Source organism: Morone saxatilis, unplaced genomic scaffold, assembly GCF_004916995.1.
Source record: "Morone saxatilis isolate NCDOM2014 unplaced genomic scaffold, NCSU_SB_2.0 Contig16, whole genome shotgun sequence".
In the NCBI taxonomy this organism is placed as follows: domain Eukaryota; kingdom Metazoa; phylum Chordata; class Actinopteri; family Moronidae; genus Morone; species Morone saxatilis.
Window position 1 is genome coordinate 25549498 of NW_023339718.1, and position 17134 is coordinate 25566631.

At 40.4% G+C, this 17134-nt stretch overlaps 2 protein-coding genes across 3 annotated transcripts in view; both read right to left on the minus strand.

Moving 5' to 3' along the window:
* The window catches only part of fam189a2 (family with sequence similarity 189 member A2), a 21107-nt gene extending 10742 nt beyond the window's left edge, over positions 1 to 10365 (minus strand). Inside the window, exons 1-3 of the mRNA XM_035657857.1 lie at positions 9931 to 10365; positions 4425 to 4481; positions 466 to 576 (exon numbers count right to left, since the gene is read on the minus strand). Coding sequence (XP_035513750.1) covers positions 466 to 576; positions 4425 to 4481; positions 9931 to 10209 — 447 coding nt within the window. The 5' untranslated portion in view covers positions 10210 to 10365. The remainder of the gene's footprint in view (positions 1 to 465; positions 577 to 4424; positions 4482 to 9930) is intronic.
* Positions 10366 to 13120: 2755 nt separating this feature from the next.
* Positions 13121 to 17134, minus strand: part of LOC118325256 (tight junction protein ZO-2-like) — a 48646-nt gene continuing 44632 nt past the window's right edge. The window contains exon 23 of one of the 2 annotated variants that reach the window (XM_035657855.1): positions 13121 to 15614. In XM_035657855.1, coding sequence (XP_035513748.1) covers positions 15470 to 15614 — 145 coding nt within the window. In that variant the 3' untranslated portion in view covers positions 13121 to 15469. The remainder of the gene's footprint in view (positions 15615 to 17134) is intronic. The other variant, XM_035657856.1, reaches the window with a different exon arrangement.

The window sequence follows — 17134 nt, forward strand, 5'->3', positions numbered from 1 at the left end:
ACACACACACACACACACCTATTGCCCAGAGCTAACCGTTTCCAAACAAAACATAATTAGATTAGACTGAAACCCAGTTTCCTTGGCAACATATGATCTCGGATTTTACATTATTTTGTAGTGTTGTCAAAAAAAAAAAATCTAATAAAAGCCAATGAGACTCAATGCAGACATTTTTTTTTCCATCCCACATGATTCTATTTATTTTATGATTAAAGTTATTTTCTTTATAACTTACTACTACGCCCTTCAGTGTACTTGCCATGTTATATCCTTCTCCAGCAGTAAACTGGTTCAACATGGACTACATCAATATAGTAAGCATGAGGCTCTCAAGATGTAATTTCCTATTGACTGTCCACAGGAGGAACAGAGGAGAGCAGAGACCATAAAGGAGAAAAATACAGAAAATCTACAGATGATGAGACCAAAACCAGACAAGACACAAACGGGTAACAGCCTCACCAGTTGGCAGCTGGTCATACTGGAAACCAGTTGGGCTCCCTGGCAGCACAGGATGAATCCAGCCAGATTAAGGAGCACACACACCACAGACAGCAGGACAAACACATTGACCTGGAGATGGAGGGATGGGGGGATGGGGGGGATGAAAGAAGGAAGGGAAGATGGATTATTGTGGTTTAAACACTTGTGTCTAACCCTGTGGACATATTCTGTAAAAATATTTAACAAATGTGATGTAATCAAATGGCGAGAGACAAAACGGTTACAGTAAGCTGAAATGTAGCACGCTTCAAACAGACAGAGATGAGATGAGAGACATTAGAGTCCATCTGAGATCACAAGTTAAAAAGTTGTTCTTCTGACTTTGGTGTGTTCATGAACTGTATTTTATTTGTCAAAGTGTTTAAACAGTGAAGATTCATGTTGCTATCCAAGTATATAGAGACAAATAATCAGTGAAAAAAAGTTCCTCAGGTTCCTCCTAGTGCTTCTAATGACATCTGCAAGAATCCACTGAAAGAAAACAACCAATCACAACCGAAAAAGACACCCACCACTTTGGACTGGTGGCTTGAGTATAACTGATTGCTGAGTCTCATTCCCTAGTGTTAGTATTTTACGGCCTGAGACTCAACAACCAAGTATCCCAGTGGTGGGTGTCTTTCCTGGCTCTGATTGGTTGTTTTTGTTCAACTATCTGTCTCATGTACTACTGTACCACAATTACATGTGAGCAAAACATTTAAATGCAATACGCAAACTAATACAACATTTATTATCAACAATTTCTGTCCAAAAATGTTTTAGCAAAAACAAGCTCATGAAAGCTCAGAAAATCTAGCATGTGTCCTTTTGTTACTTAAAATAATCTGTTCATTAATCTATAACAAATGAATGAATTTGTCCACAGTGGAACAGAAAATATATTATGAACTATATAAATGGAGGATAAACACCACAATCTGAAACACAAGACATCATTTAGCCATACATTACTCACACACAAAAACATTAATACACAATATCTTGATACTCTTGGAATCCAAAGTATTTACACCTTTTACACATCCAGTTTAACCTCGATTTTTGGGGGATACAATGGGTGAAAAGGGTTAGGATTTTGAAATGATTGGAAGGATGGAGCTCCCCTTTGTGGAAATTCAAAGATAAATCTGGAAACTAATACAAGACTGTACTTCAGCGAGCTACACAGCTTTTTCATGTCACTCATGAGGATATTCACAAATATGCGAGAATATACATAGCCCTGTGTATAAATAATCTTGAGTATCTCAATTGATTTTTGTGTTTAAACCACCAACTTAGTTTTCTAAACAAACTGAAGGCTATGTTGATGGATACTACAGGGACTGGGATAAAAAAAAAAAGGAAACTCAGATTTTATGCAAATGAAGCTGTGTTCTTATGACAGTTTTTTAAATTGCAAACCTCACCTTGCTTATAGTACCATATCTTATTGCTAATACACAGCCCTACTGCATACATTATGTGTCACAGATTATCAGACTTTCAGTCTTTCTAGCTATGATTAAGTTCATCCCGTGTGTCAGTTTGTATATGGGAGTGGATTTGGGCTACACGTGCGAGCCTGAGAACCCTTGTTTTGGTTGTATCAAGTCCAAAATATGACTGGTAGATGAAACCATTAGGTTCCACTTCTGATAGTTCTGGATTCCTGGTAGGTCAGTCTGTTTATTTTGTGCTGCTGCTGTTTCACCCAACTCACTAATTAAATCTATACTATACTGAGGCTCATGGTTGTGTAACAGTGATTACTTTAGGTCTGATAGTCAAGAAAGTTTTTAATAGAATCTGCAGATAATCATTTCCCATGACCCATTGAGCTCACAGGCCATGGTGAGTAAGCTAACTTATATTTCCTCTTTACTAGGGAAAAGGAAATAAACTTCGGCTCACTGCTGATATTCTGGGAGCAACATAAAAGAAACTCCCATTCCAATATCCTACAACACTGCTGAGACAGTGTGGGACTCCATGTAATCAATGACCTAATCAATCTCTCACACATCCAGCTTTGGCATCATACACAACCATTGGCCAGCAAACACTGTCTGGTGTCTGGTAGCAGCGAGCTCTCTGTGCTCTAAATCTTTCATTACATCCTGGCTTAAAAAGGAAACTCCAGAGGACCCACACAACGCAGTCCATATTAGATTTCTTTAGCACTGTCAATACAATTCACTCATTCCTTCAAGACTTTTGCTCAAAGAACTGTCTACATGATGGAATCATTTTTAAAAAACAACAAAGAAAGAACACTTTACTCAGCTTTCACAAAATACTTTCACAAAAATCCCCAGCACCTTTCTGACAGCTGAATTGGGGGACTGTGTTTGACGATTTCTGTAACTTTACTAAAACCGCCAAACAGACGAGCCCGCCCAATTTACGTTGTGATTGGCCATGTCTGCGGAGCCGAGAAAATACACATTGCAGCTGAGTGCAACATGAATGCCTTTGAGTCTGAAACTGTGGATTGTTATCCTAATTTGTACGATTGTCACATCCAGTCCCTCTCTGTAACAACGATACATTGAAGTGTGGCTGTTTGGAACAGCTAAAAACAAATTTTCCTTTTTGATAATATTATGATACCATACTAGCCATTCGATGTATTTATACTCGGTAATTATCTCCCTATAAAGTAGTTTTTATTATAAATGGCAGGGTCCGCCACTACCACACTTAAATTGCCTTCACACACACACGAGGTATTGACAAGAAGCAATGCAGACTGTAATCCATAGTTATTGTTTGTAATTTCATCTGGTTGATATCAGCCTCACTGTTTACTGTTCACTCTCCTACAGCTGTTACTGCTAATGCTAACAGTAATTACTTACTGCTGCTGCTTCACAATAAAAGACTGGTAACTGGTAAACAATGGGTTGGCTTTTATTGTAAAACCCTTGCGGGAAGTATTTGTCACTATGGACAGTGGTACTCAAAAATTGGAAATTTCCTGCATTTCTGTACAGCAGACCAGTTTTACATATTGCGGGGAGTAATGGAAGAGTAAGAAGCAGCCACAGTGAGCTGTTAGATGAGGACACGTCTAACTCTTCAGAAACATAAAATTCCTTTTCCTGTGTTTGTTTGGATGAACTGGAGACAGATATACCCGCTGCTCTAATGCTGGATTTCTGACAATGTGGTGTAGTACCAAATAGGGTTGAGCAGTATGTTCAAATTTTCGGCCAAGGATATATTCGCTCAGGTGTTCACTGAACGAGTCTGTTGTTGAGCAGCAGCTTTCACTCATTGTCCAGAGACAGACCGAAAATCGACAGAAAAAACACAATCGGCAATGTAGTCATCCAATCGCCCAACCCTTGTATCAAACCCCACTTGCTGCTGTGATTTCATTCTTGATTGAACAAGTTCATGTTTAATGAATTATACAAAAATTATTTATTTTAATTTTCTTTTACAATTTCATGGCAAAAAAGAACAACTAAATACATCCCAACATGTATTGCAATTTTTTAGAAAAGCTGCCAGTGAAATCAACCATTTTAGGCCACAAGAATCCCCCCCAAAAATACTGTATTCTGCTCCTAGCTTGGTTGAATCTGGTGTCTTGTTATCCAGTGTGGGCTGGGTGTAATGTTATGCAAGACACAATAATAAAGTTTAACTCACTAATTCTTGGGATGTCACGAGAAAAAACTTCAGTACCAAGTAGAGGCCAACATTATGAAAACATTATGGGGCCCCTTTTTCTACAGTACTGTACTCATGAAATCTTTGGTATAATGACATGCCTAATTCATTCTGCCTAAAGGAGTGCTGATCAGTGGTCTCCCACTCTAAATAATCCAGTTTTGTTCCTTTTAGTATTGGATTATAATTTAACAGCAACACAACATTGTAATCAATCACTGTTTTGTAGAAGGAACCAAAGCCATGTCCCTTACCAGCAGCAGCATGGGTCTTCTCCATGTTGTGAGGCCAACGATCCCTGACAGAATGACCTGGTAACACAAGCAGAAAAATAATGTAAAAAAAGACAACACAGAACTTTACAGATACACATGCACATATCTAACAAAATGATAGCATTATTACAGTTCACCCATTTAATGGTTTTTATTATTTTAAAAACAAGGGGTCTAGCTCACATTTAAACACTCATTCGTGTCTTTAGTTTTGTAGTTTTTGGAAAAGTGCTTGAATTGGACCAGAACTCATTGTTCCAGTAATGGCCTTTTTGTGCATCTTTACCTTAGTGCTGCATATGAACACTTTGTAATAAATGGTTATGATAGGTTATATGTTATAAAAACATCATATTGCAATTTTTTGACATATTATTCATGATTAGTGGGAATGATAATTTTTGCATCACAAATTTAATTTTAACTGAGAAAACAGCTAAAATCAACATGATGTGAACATTTTCTGGGTCTGCAACAAACAAACACATTGTATTAAATGGGGAGAAGTCAGGACATCTCTCTGCACTACAGTATTTTATTATGATGTTGTTTTGACACACATTTTACATTTTAAATTCAGCTTCTGCGATTTGGATATTGCACTTGACCATATTGCGATTTCGATTTAATGTGCATGTCGAGTTTGAATTGGACAGCTTGAGATGCCAAAGTGTTATCCAAACCAAGTGGGTATTTTTACATTACACTGATTTGGCACTTTGGTCCAATGTGACTTACAAAACACAAAGGAGTAAGAGCTACATATCATCCAAACGTGGGAGTGTAGCTCGATTTTCTTTTTTTTTTTTAGAGACATATGCAACAAGGAGGGTTTAAATGCAGTCTGAGAAGGTTTTTTTTTATCCTGCTGTAGAAAATGGGCAAACAGAGGAGTCTGAGTGAGACGAGCAACCACAGGGTCCTCTAGAACCAGAGTTCTGAACTGAATGCAAGCAGCTTCGGGTAAGTGGAGAGAAGTAGTGTGGGAAAACTAGGGTATTTTGAATATCCTGTGGGAAGGTTGAATATCCAGGCAGGAGATGACAAATGTATCAAACATCTCCTGGTAAGCAAAGGGCGAATCCTCCTGATGTTGTAAGAGGAATCGACAGGGTCAGCCAGACAAGCAGCAACGTGTGCCAACACTTAAGTGTCAGATGGGGGAAGTGACAAGAATAGCTGGGTGTCACTGGCAGAGCAGGGTAGGAGAAGGCATCCAAGTGTATGACAGCATGAATCATGCTTGTGAGGGGGAAGCAGAGGGCCCAGCAAGGAGCCCTTTGGAACTCCTGTAGTCAGACACGATCCGATTCGTCAGGTAGAATGCAAACAGAGAGAGTGCAGAGACACCCTGGCCTTTAAGGGTGGAGAGGAGGATCTAGTGGTTCACTGTGTCAAATGAGGACAGAGGAGAGGGAGTTCACTCTAGTAACATGGAATGCTTCTGTCACCACCAGATTGGTGGGGGTCTAGGAGGTTGTTTTGTGAGAAGTAAGCAGAGAGTTGATTAATAACGGCACGTACTAGTGTCTTCGAAAGAAAGGGATACAGGTCTGTAGTTTTTGACGTCTGAGGAGTCCAATGTTGGTTCTAGAAAGGGGTGACTGGTAGATTTTAAGGAGTAGAAAAATGCCCCATTATCTTAAGAATAAAATATTCACCTTGCTGTTTCCTTGCTGAGCTGCAGTGACAGGATACCTTTACAATGAATAATAAAAATCAACAGAAGACAATCTGACTTCTAAATGGTAAACTAAACATTACAAATGTTTTTTTTTTTATGTTTTACACTTTCAAAATTAAAAAAAGGAAAAGGTTTGGGGACCCTGTGAGTTGGTACTCTGTGACTCCTCCTCAGGGAACTATAACTGCTTACAAACACTTGCTGTAGCCGGCTAAGAGTCTTTCAATTCTTGCTTTAGGAATTTTTCCACATTCTTCATGACAGAACACCTCTAGCTCAGAAATATTCTTCAGCCTCCACAGATTTTCAATAATACTCAAGTCTGGGAACTGTGGTGGCCATTCTAAAACCTTCATCCGTCTTTCCTGGAGGTACTTCATGGTAGATTTTGAGGTATTGTTTGGATCGCTTCCTAGCTTAATTACCAAACCACTCTTCAACTTGTGCACTGACCTTCGAACATTAGCCACTAGAATTTCTTGATATTTGAAATCCATTTTCCTTTCTGTGCCCCCAGCAGCCACACAACCATTTCTCACCAGGTTACGGGCCATTCTATTTGACATTTGTCTTGGTCTCCTCTTATCTTCTCTGATAATGTGTCTGACGGTGGAAATAGCTCATTTGAAACATTGAGAGAGTTTTTTGTAGCCTTCTCGTTGGTGGTGGAAGTGAACTATATTGATTCTGACATCTTTGGACAACTGGTTAGAGGAACCCATGGTCGTTAACAGCAGCCACCGCAGCCGGATACTTTAGAAGGCATAGAGTTACTTCAGAATAAATAGTTCAGGAATGATATTCACCTGACTTATTAAAGCCCTAACAAGTAAACCACCATAGTAATCACTGTCATTAAAAGTAACATTATAATCCAAAGGGTGCCCAAATTTTTTGCACGTGTTTTTTATTTTTTTTATTTAACTGTTTTAACAAAAAAAAAAAGGAAATAAAAAGTAATCTTGCCTTAAAATTTGAAGAACTTTGTACCATTTAGAGGTCAGTTAAGCTTCTGTTCACTATTCATTGTAAAGGGCATTTTGATTAGGGGTGCCCACAACACTGTACATATAACTTCCAGGATGAAAATATCCACTTAATATGGCTATCCAAGATAAGATTCAACAAAAAGAACAAACTGATATAGTGCCAGTGAAAATTAGTTAATTCATTGTTTAGTTGATAAATGGAAACACAACACCAACATGTTCACCGTTAAATCTTTTTAAATGATGTGAAAGATGAATCTCTTTCTTTTGGACTTTGGACAAAACAAGCAATGTGAAGACATCCCCTTGCCTAGCCTCTGGGTGTATTTTCCATTTTCTAACACGATAAATGAATTAATGTTAGGTTAATAATTGAAAAAATAATATTCAGTTTCCTCTATGTTTGTGAATACTACTGACATATTTCACAGTCATTTGATTGTTTATTAAAAAAAAAAAAAACTTAGATTATCACAAGTTATCAGCCTTCAAAAACACATATGGCTCGACCCACAGTTTCTACGCTCCCAAGTGATTATCTCGACCCCAGTAGCCTTTTCTTACGATAGTACATAAAACATATATTTAGCCTCCACTACAACAAATGAACAGTGTGGCAGGTATGAAATGCTACAGTCCACCAACTGCCAATCACTGTCATACTGTTACATCACAACGCACTGTCCTGTATAACGCATGGTTGGAAACACAGGAATGCTTCAGCAGGGACTGGAGAGCTGGAGTGGACGGTGATAGGCTTTATGCTTTAATAGCTTTGAATTGATGGAGATATGTAATACAAGCAGAGTGGGGATTCTCTGCAGGAGATAAGGGAATTTAATCTTCTCCAAAGGCGGGAGCAGCAGTGGAATGAGATGTTGTGTCAGAGGAAGACTGCAGTACACAGCCAACACTCACTTCAAACAAGAATTCTTATTTACCATGGATGTGATTTAATGCCTTATTATTCATCTAGTACAGAAACAGAAAATGTTTTGAACTGTTAAGGATGTTCAGCCAGATAAATGCAGGGAAATTAGCTCTGTCTGCGGTATTACCGGGGTGTCCAGGATGTGTTTAGCCTAGCTTTGCACATAGACTGGAAGCCAGGGGAAAATGTTAGTCTAGCTCCATCAAATGTGAAATCGTGTACATTTGTCTTGGATTTCGAGCTTGCCTAACGTGTAAAAACAAAAATGGGAAAAAAGCAATACTGATTTTATGAGGCGTTAGCAATGGTAAAGGAAAACCATCACTCTAAAGGGTCTTGTACACTCGCCGTTCCCGATCCTGTAGCCGCGACACGTGACGTCACGGAGCGCCGCAACTATTTTTTTCTTTTTTTTTTTACTTGCGTGTGGTGGTCGCGACATCTAGTTGCAGTCTTCTTCCTTAAACAGAAGGTGTCGCAATCTGAGGAAAGGCTACCGGCTATTTCTAACGCACTAGAAGATAGAAGAAAAAAGGATAAACAAATACGACCTACTTTTTTGATTTTCCGGTCGCGAGGTTTTCCCAAATTTTCCAGCAAAGGCCTCTCTCATATATCCAACATTCATGGAGATTTCTCGCCGTGAATTTTCTTTGGCCAACTCGTGTTCCTTCATTGAGACAGATGCCTGTAGAGGCGCACTTGCTCGGAAAGCTTGCCCTCGAACTTGTCCATCTTCCTGTTTCCACTTTGGCGCGCTCACATCTTCACAGGGTGACACACAGCATTTGTGTCCAGAGTCAGTCGAGACAAGTCCAAGTCAAGTACCAAGTCTTCATAAGTCATTTGCAAGTCAATGTGCAAGTCTCTGAATGATGACACAACATTTGCATTTGAAGAAGTCATGTCTCAAGTCTCATTAAAGAAAATCTCAAGTCAGTCGAGACAAGTCCAAGCCTAGTATTGTCAAAGTCTCAAGTCACAAGTCTTTATTAGCAACTCTAACCTCTAAATGAAACGACATTCCTTTCAAAGTTATGTTAATGTTTATCTTTTCTGAAATAAGTGAGACCAAGTCCCTCAAAAGCATTGGTCTGGGAATTAAAAACAGACGATGTGAACAAGCTGACAGTTCAAATCATCTGTGTCACTTTATCTGGCAGTCAAACTGAAAGTGAGCCCACCCAAAGTGAATAATCCATTATGCCTCAAAAAAACTGTGCACACTGTAAAAACAGTGGCTCAAAGAGGGGGACAGTCTGTAAACTGTGATTGACACTGGGTAATATGTTATTTACCATTCACCTTTGATTTCTCTGGAAAGCAGACTGATATTCCAGCTGCTGGTGTTCCATGCCCCCTTGGACTCTTGGCAGTGATCCAAATTCTCATCAGCTACTTTAGTGAGTACCAAACATACAGAAGCAATAAAAACCCAGGTTGTAATACACTATCGTGTTCTGCAGGTTCCATTAAAAAGCAGAGCACAGTCTTTGATGGGATTCTTGTTATTTGCTTACTCTACAGTGCCATACTATCAAACTACCACAGTAGTTCTCACAATAACGAGCAAGGAAGCACATAGAGCACTGACAGTCTAATGTCATACTGCATGACAGACAGACAGCACTAATGGCAGCCAGTCAAAGGACCTCCAGCTCACATGCTTGTGAGATACAGCAGGTTTCTGTCGTCATTTCCGTTATTTAAAGAAGGTAAACAGCGATATAAAACACCTCAGGGGCTGATTCCCATCCTGTACTGTTTACAGCCTACTCCTTTCTGAACTCTTGGAAAGGGTATTCTGAGATCATGTTAACTGTCATAAAACATGCAGTGCCATGCACACTGATGATATCGAAGCCCCGTGGCTAAACTTACCGAGGAGCCAGCCCAGAAGGGACAGGAGTTTCGGATGGGGGGCGAGTTGCTGAGGGACAGAGCTCCGAAGGACAGCGCCACCATGGAGCCGCCGAGCAGCAGCTGCAACAAGCCCAGCGAGAGCAGCGGCCGCCCGGGCAGCAGCAGCCGAGAGCCACCGCCGGCGATCCGGGAAGAGGCGGACAAGCCACGGGGTCGGTTTCGGAAAGGCGGCTCTGTGAGCTGCGAAGCCCCGGCGACCGGACAGCAAGACCCCGGCAGCACCACCGGGAGCGACATCTCGACAGAATGCAGGGGAAATCTCGGAGCTCGACTTTGTGTCGTTTTCACGGACTCAAGGGTGGATCCTCGCCGAGCTGCGTGGAGCTGCTCGGTGCCCCTGCCATGATGGTGTGCAGTTTTAAATAACACGCTGAACGGCAGCCTGGATTGACTTTCACATATTTTGGCAGCGGGTTGAGAAAAGTGAGGACGGGGGAGGGGCAGAGCGGGCCATGTGTAGTGTGCATGTAAACAGGACAGAGCCACCAGCCGGGAATAAAGCGCACTCTGGAGGCGTTACACTGTCACACACGTGGGTTCAATAGTGTCATTAGTTCGTCCACGCGAGGCGGAGTGATCCCCGGGCCCGTGTGCAACCCCCCCATCACTACAGCCAATGTCTGCGGTCATACATTATCCCCAAACACATCTGGAAAGCTCTCTCATTAGCAAAGATTCATTACACTTCATGGATCTCAATATAACGCATTCATCTGCTCAAATAATTGTACATTTCTATTAATATTGTGTTCCAGCTGCTTGAATCTTTGTTATAGTGTTATTTTATTCATAAAGGGGAGGCAATCTCATAAACCATTTTTGACCTCTCTCTCTATATATAGCCTTTATAGATCATGTGACCACAGCGTAAACACTTACTGGTCTCAAACTGGCTGACAAACTTCTTGAAACAGGATTTCCTGAACTCAAATAAGACACCAGAAGATAGCTGTCATTTGACTGCTCTGTTTTCTCTATCTTTGATATTGACACCCGTGTACACCAGTGTGATCACAAAAGTATGGCGACCATTTTACATATGCTTTTATTTATATTTTTTTATTTGTAGTGATTTTTGTTTATTTCTGACATGTAAGGCGCCGAACCTTGTGGGACTTCCCCTTGGTAGTACCCACCATATTGCTTCAAAGAGTTGAATTCAAGATACAGGACCCTGTTTCTGTTTGTTATAAAGCTGTTCAATTACCTGGCCAATTACAGGAGGATCAAATATTTCATTTGAATGAATTCATTAACCCAGTCTAATTAAAACACACTAATAATGGTGCTGTTGTACAGAGATGATTGACAGGGTCATTCTACAATCAGTGTATCCTGGCACACTGCATGGCCAGGCAAATACATGGAAGTGCACATACTGAACATTGCTTTGTATTATGTAGATATTGTAGAAAGAGGAGAAATGTGATAACTTTACAAAATTTGGAAAATTCTGCCTGACAGGAGGATAAAGTGTGCAGTGCCTTGGACTTCCTGACCTGTAGCCTGTAACCTCTCACTGATACCTGCAGCAGCACAGCCCTACCAACACAGGACCTTTTGATGACACAGTTGCTTGTTCTAAAAAAAGCCTGAAGGAAGAGAGAGAAAAGGTTTTACAGAGTAAATGAGTTTCATGATCTGCCACCTCTGTGGTTAAGCTTTGGCTCGGTTTAGACACATTCTTATGTATCACTTATGTATTTGAGGTGTTTGGGCTGAAGGGAGCTGTTCATACGAATCTCTTCATTTTCATATTTTACTTATTGGCTTTCTTGGCTCAGGAGCCATCATGTGACTTGGAAGGTGGTGAGGTTTTGGATAACTTGGATATGTTACATTTAGGAAAACAACCCTTTTTGTAAAACATCATTTCACAATGTAACCTTTACTCTGGATCATCTAGAATACATTATTATTATATATTAACTAGAATACAGACACAGAAGAGATGCCACTAAAGAGAAGTGAGAAAGTTTCTTGTAATACGAGTGGACTGACTCCATAGCATGAATACCTGTCCTCCACTGACTGCTATTATCCTCATACTGATCAACATTTCAGAGAATTCCATCATCACAGTTCTTTGTGCAGTGGAAAACAGAATGCAGCTTTAGATGGAAAAATATCCCAATTCTCCCACATCCCCCTAAAGAAGAAGAAACTGAAGATTAAAGGATAGAAGTGGATTTTATAAAGCACATCTTAATACAATATGATCCCATCCCATGTGTAGAAAGATTTATCGGTCGCTGTATTCATTCTTCTCCATCTGGACCATGAAGCAATGTCTTCGTAGACTGACTTACTGTAAGAGATGGGGTCAGAATCCATACTCCTTGTTCTCTGCAAAATTGCATTCTAAAGTTCACCTGAAGCTAATATGAGACTTAATTTGTATGACTTCCACTAATCAACTGTAAAATCTGTTTCTCAAAATAATCACAGTACATACGCTACACGTGTGGTTAAGACTTTTTGTTTTATTTGGTGTTTTAAGGTGAAAACATGGAAAAACTCAGCAGACACAGTCCAGTCATTCTTCTCATTCTCTTCGTCTCATTTGTTATATAACCCTCTGCCATGACACAGTACAGTATACTCCATGAGTTCAATGCCAGTCCACGTAAAGGACGTCACTCATAAGCACTTGGATTCTGACAGTAAGCACTTTGTAACTCGTGTGGAGGTAAAGAATGAACTGAGAGATACAATCAAGCATATCTGAACAAGTGTGACACCATTCATTCACACTGACGGTGGAGTCCAGACCAAAGACAGCTGAGTGCCTCCACCACAGACACCAAGACCCAGGCAGAATACACACTCAAAGCTGGGACCCCATCTCTGTGGGTTAGCAAATGTGGCTTAGGAAGTAGACTCATCTATCACAGATCCTTCTGGGTGTATAAATCTGTACATTTGTTTCGCTCCACTCTGGCCCCTTTTCCACCAAATTAGTTCTGGTTCTGGAACCATTTGTTTCTTGAAACCTTGGTGCTATCTAGCGAACCACGTTTCCACCAGTTTTAAGTGGAACCATTGTAATTGGATGCGTCATCAACAGAGAGTGCTGCACAATGCACAACGACCTGTAGAATATGACATGCACCCTTTGGTTCCCAAGGACAAACCTGCTTTTTTTTTTGTTCCAGCATGGAATGGGGGGGGAGGGGGTTCTTCAAGTGGGGTTCTGAGTCTAAATCTAGGCACAATGTCCCATAGCAAATTCATCTGGCCATACCTCCAGAGGACTAATCCGGCTCCTCTTATTCAGTTTTCATAGGAAGCGGTTCTGAAATGGGACACAGCCTTGAAAAGAAAAGGGTGGTGTTATTCTATGTTCTTCTTACTGTCAGTAAACTCCACATAAAGACCAAAACCAACAATGGGTTAGTCTGTCTCTCAAAACTTTCGGGTTTCTACTGAAGACCAGTCAATTTAAAAAAAGATTAAGTAATTCTTAAAGCAGCTGGACACTTTTTATCAGACATTACTCAAACAGGAGGAAATACGTGTTCTATTTGTGTTCTAGTGTTCTTGTCAATATTTCTTTGATTGATGATGTTTTTACAAGAACAATGGAGCTTTATGACACAGAGGAATCAGGTTTTGGATACACACATAATACTTGCTAGGAGGATTAATTCATTGTTGGTTTGTATCTGTACAATGGATTTGTTGACCAATATTGACCAGTTGAAAATATATAGAATAATACCCACCTTATCGTTTAACAGGGTTGTTAGGCAGTGATAGCCACCATGGCTAAACAGCCAAAAGAGGGCGCCACCTGCAGAACCTTCAACTCAACAAACCATCCAGGGCTAAAGACATCACTCTACTGGCCACACAGTTAAGATGGCAAATCATTTCTGGCTTGGAGGTACAGTGCTAAAACAGCACAGCAATGAATGCTGAGCACCAAAGATGACAAAAATAGGAAATGGGAATCTTAAGGCCCAGTCACACCACCAAGTGGCACAGCAAAATGTACTGGATTTAGTGTTAATGGTGAAGTTGCAGATTGCAATTAACTGAATACAGCTTGCCTTCCAAGTGTATAGGAGAAACTCTGGTGGCCGGGAAACTATCTAGAGATAAATCACACCACAATAGCTCTACTGAGCTAGCTATTTAACTTGCTAACTCAGTTTAGCAAGCTAATTAGCATGGACGCTAAGGGGCAATAGTTTTACACAGTTTATTTCAACTTTTGTCTCATAGTTGTTTAAACTCCACGCCTCTTTTGTGGAGCAGTTTATACAATGCCAGAGGAGGTTAAATAACTGTACACTAAACACAACTAATGAGCAATGATAGCTTCCTGTTTGTTGAACTCTGGCTCTTTGTTCCTTCAAAGAACAGCACTGTCAAGACTACAGACTACGGGTTAAGCTGTAAAATTCACCAAATCAAACTTGGTGATCAAATTTACTACTAGAACTAGTCCATCAATTGTGTATATTCTACTGAAATCAATTGATTCTTCCACCAAATTTTGCTGTTTTAATGCTGGAGTGACCGGGCCTTTACAGCTGTGACCAAGTCTAATTATCCCAGATCAGACACTGTTTACTCGTTCTTACACATGGCAGATAGGACTGAAGGTGCAGGGTGTGTACTGTACTTTGTGGGTGTGTTTTGTCACTGAAGGTGACAACAGACAGTACAGTGTGTGGGGACAGCATTAAGGTTTTGGTGTCACTGGTTCCCTGGTTTCCCTTTAAGCTTGACAGCAGCAGAGGTTTTAGTACGGCTGGGTGGCTGAGGGGCGGAGGAAAGACAACCCGAACCTCATGGAACTAAGAAAGTAAAAGGCACTTCAAAAAATTGTAACAAATTCCAGAGTTACTAGATAGAATATATATAGATATATACTGTATGTATACACAGGCATTGTCATATACGAAGGAATGCAAAGACAGAGTATAAACACTTGACTTTAGATATATATATATAGATTTATATATACGTATATATATGCTGTATGTAATAATATAAACGTAACCTTTGTTGATCATAGCTGGCAATAATAGGAGCTTAAAAAAGCAGGGGATGGATGTGGTAAAGCGCATTGTGGGTTTTGGGGTTTGTTGAGGTTTCTGTGAGGGCAAAACTCGTGGCAATAGGTTTCAGTTGCTGTGCACAAACTGAAGAGTTGCATAGGCAAGAAAACAAGTGGTTCCTAGTCACTCAGTTTTGACCATTAAAAGTGGTACGTAAGAAAGAAACAATCAAATACAACATAAAAAGTAAAGTGAAGACAGTGTGTTCCTATCCAAAAGGATAGTACAGATTGCTTTAACTTCCTTGAAGCAAAAAAAGGCAGTTTTTTCCCCCTCGGTATTAAAGAAGCAAGAGTCAGTTCAAAGTCAGTAGCTTACTTGTGCAGGACATGATGGAATGGTAAGTGTGTAAATAAACTGCATGTGCAGTGCATGTGTACATGTATGTCCAGGAAGATGAGGGACGGCACAACTGCTGTGTGCTGGGCCTACAGTTCAGTGTCCTGGTACTGGTAGGAGTTGGCGGTGTAGTATCCTGGCACTGCCTCTTCCCCTGGACCCTCTTCGCTGGGGTAGAAGTGTCCTCCCTCCTTGGAGGACGGAGGAGTCCGGCGTTCAGGACAGGAACTGGAGCTGGAAGAACACAGAATATACAACTGAGTCCTGCACTTCCGGTCTAGCTTGTGCTTCACTAGCCTTGGCAACACTTTGTAGTTGCTGATCAACAATATGACTGTCTGTCCACCACTTTGGTCCAGAGAGAAATATCTCAACAACTACTGGATAGATTGCCATAAAATGGTGTGCTGACTCTGATCCTCTATTGGACTGGTATGAAATGTACAGATATTCGAGGTCCCCAGAGGATACATGGACATGGACTGGTGATCCCCCTGACTTTTCCATCATGCTGGTACATCACTCTGTGAATTCTAGTTAATTAGCAGGCCGTTACCATATAGTGCAAGCTCTACTGGAGGCAGTGCCACCTTCAACCTAATCCCCCAGTACGGGTTGGCATGGAGGACAGTTCCTGTGAGCAAATTTCTCTCCCTTTCTTTTTTCCAGTAGGCATGACATTAATGCTATAGACTAGTGTTTCTCCAACGTTTTACACTGCGTACCACCACAAAAAATATCAGGCTCTCCAATTCAAGTCCCACCATTATGAGCAATGTTAAAATACAGTAGGGTAAGCAGACCCTATTGAGCTACAGACAGCAGGTTTATTCCTAATAAGAAGATTATTTATTGTTAACTGTTGTTGGTTCTTAAAAGGAACCAGTGCAAGAACCAGAGCTGATTTGGTGGAAAAGAGGTTCTCCTGGTCCACACTTCTGTTCCGAATAGTTTCCGTTTGAAGCCACAATAGCATCTGCTTACTATCTTACAATCACATTTTAGCCCCTATCTAATCATGGATGTATCCGCACAATACATGAATGAATGTGACTACGTAGCAATATTGAAACTAAATATTACAGGAAATGTCAAACTTGTTATAAATTACATTTCAGCGATCTAATAGTTTAAGTATTTTCATTTGAAATGTTGTAGTATTTTGATTTGATTTTTTTTTTTTATATTTCAGAGATTCCTCCACATACCACTACAGGCAGCTCTTTGATAACCAGTGCTATAGACACTTGCCTTGTGTTTTGACCCATTTGATAGCAAAATCAAAATTGGATTTGTCTTCTTGGAATGTTATTAAATCTTCTGTCCTTTATGATAACATTGTACTCACCAAGTTACTTACTGAGATCTGTGAACACAGTGACATTGCTAAGCCAAGTATTAAGAACTCAAGCAGATGATCAGACCAAGCCGACAGTTGATCCAGATGATCTAAACCACTTTATTTGGAGGTCAAACTGAAAGTGAGTACACCTCACACATTACTAATAATCCCCCACTGCACAGGACACCAGCTATATGTCAACTATATTAAGTATAGTAGGTCAAAGTTGAAGCAGGAAGTGGGTCTGTACAGTGACCACAGTTTGGGTAAACATTTTGCTGACTTACTTTATCATCTGACTGCTCGTGTTTCCAACCCAATTAAGCTCAGTGATTGGACCGTTTCTGAGGAATGTTGCTGCATTCAGAGATATTAGTAACTTGATATGCACAATGTCACTACTAATACCAAC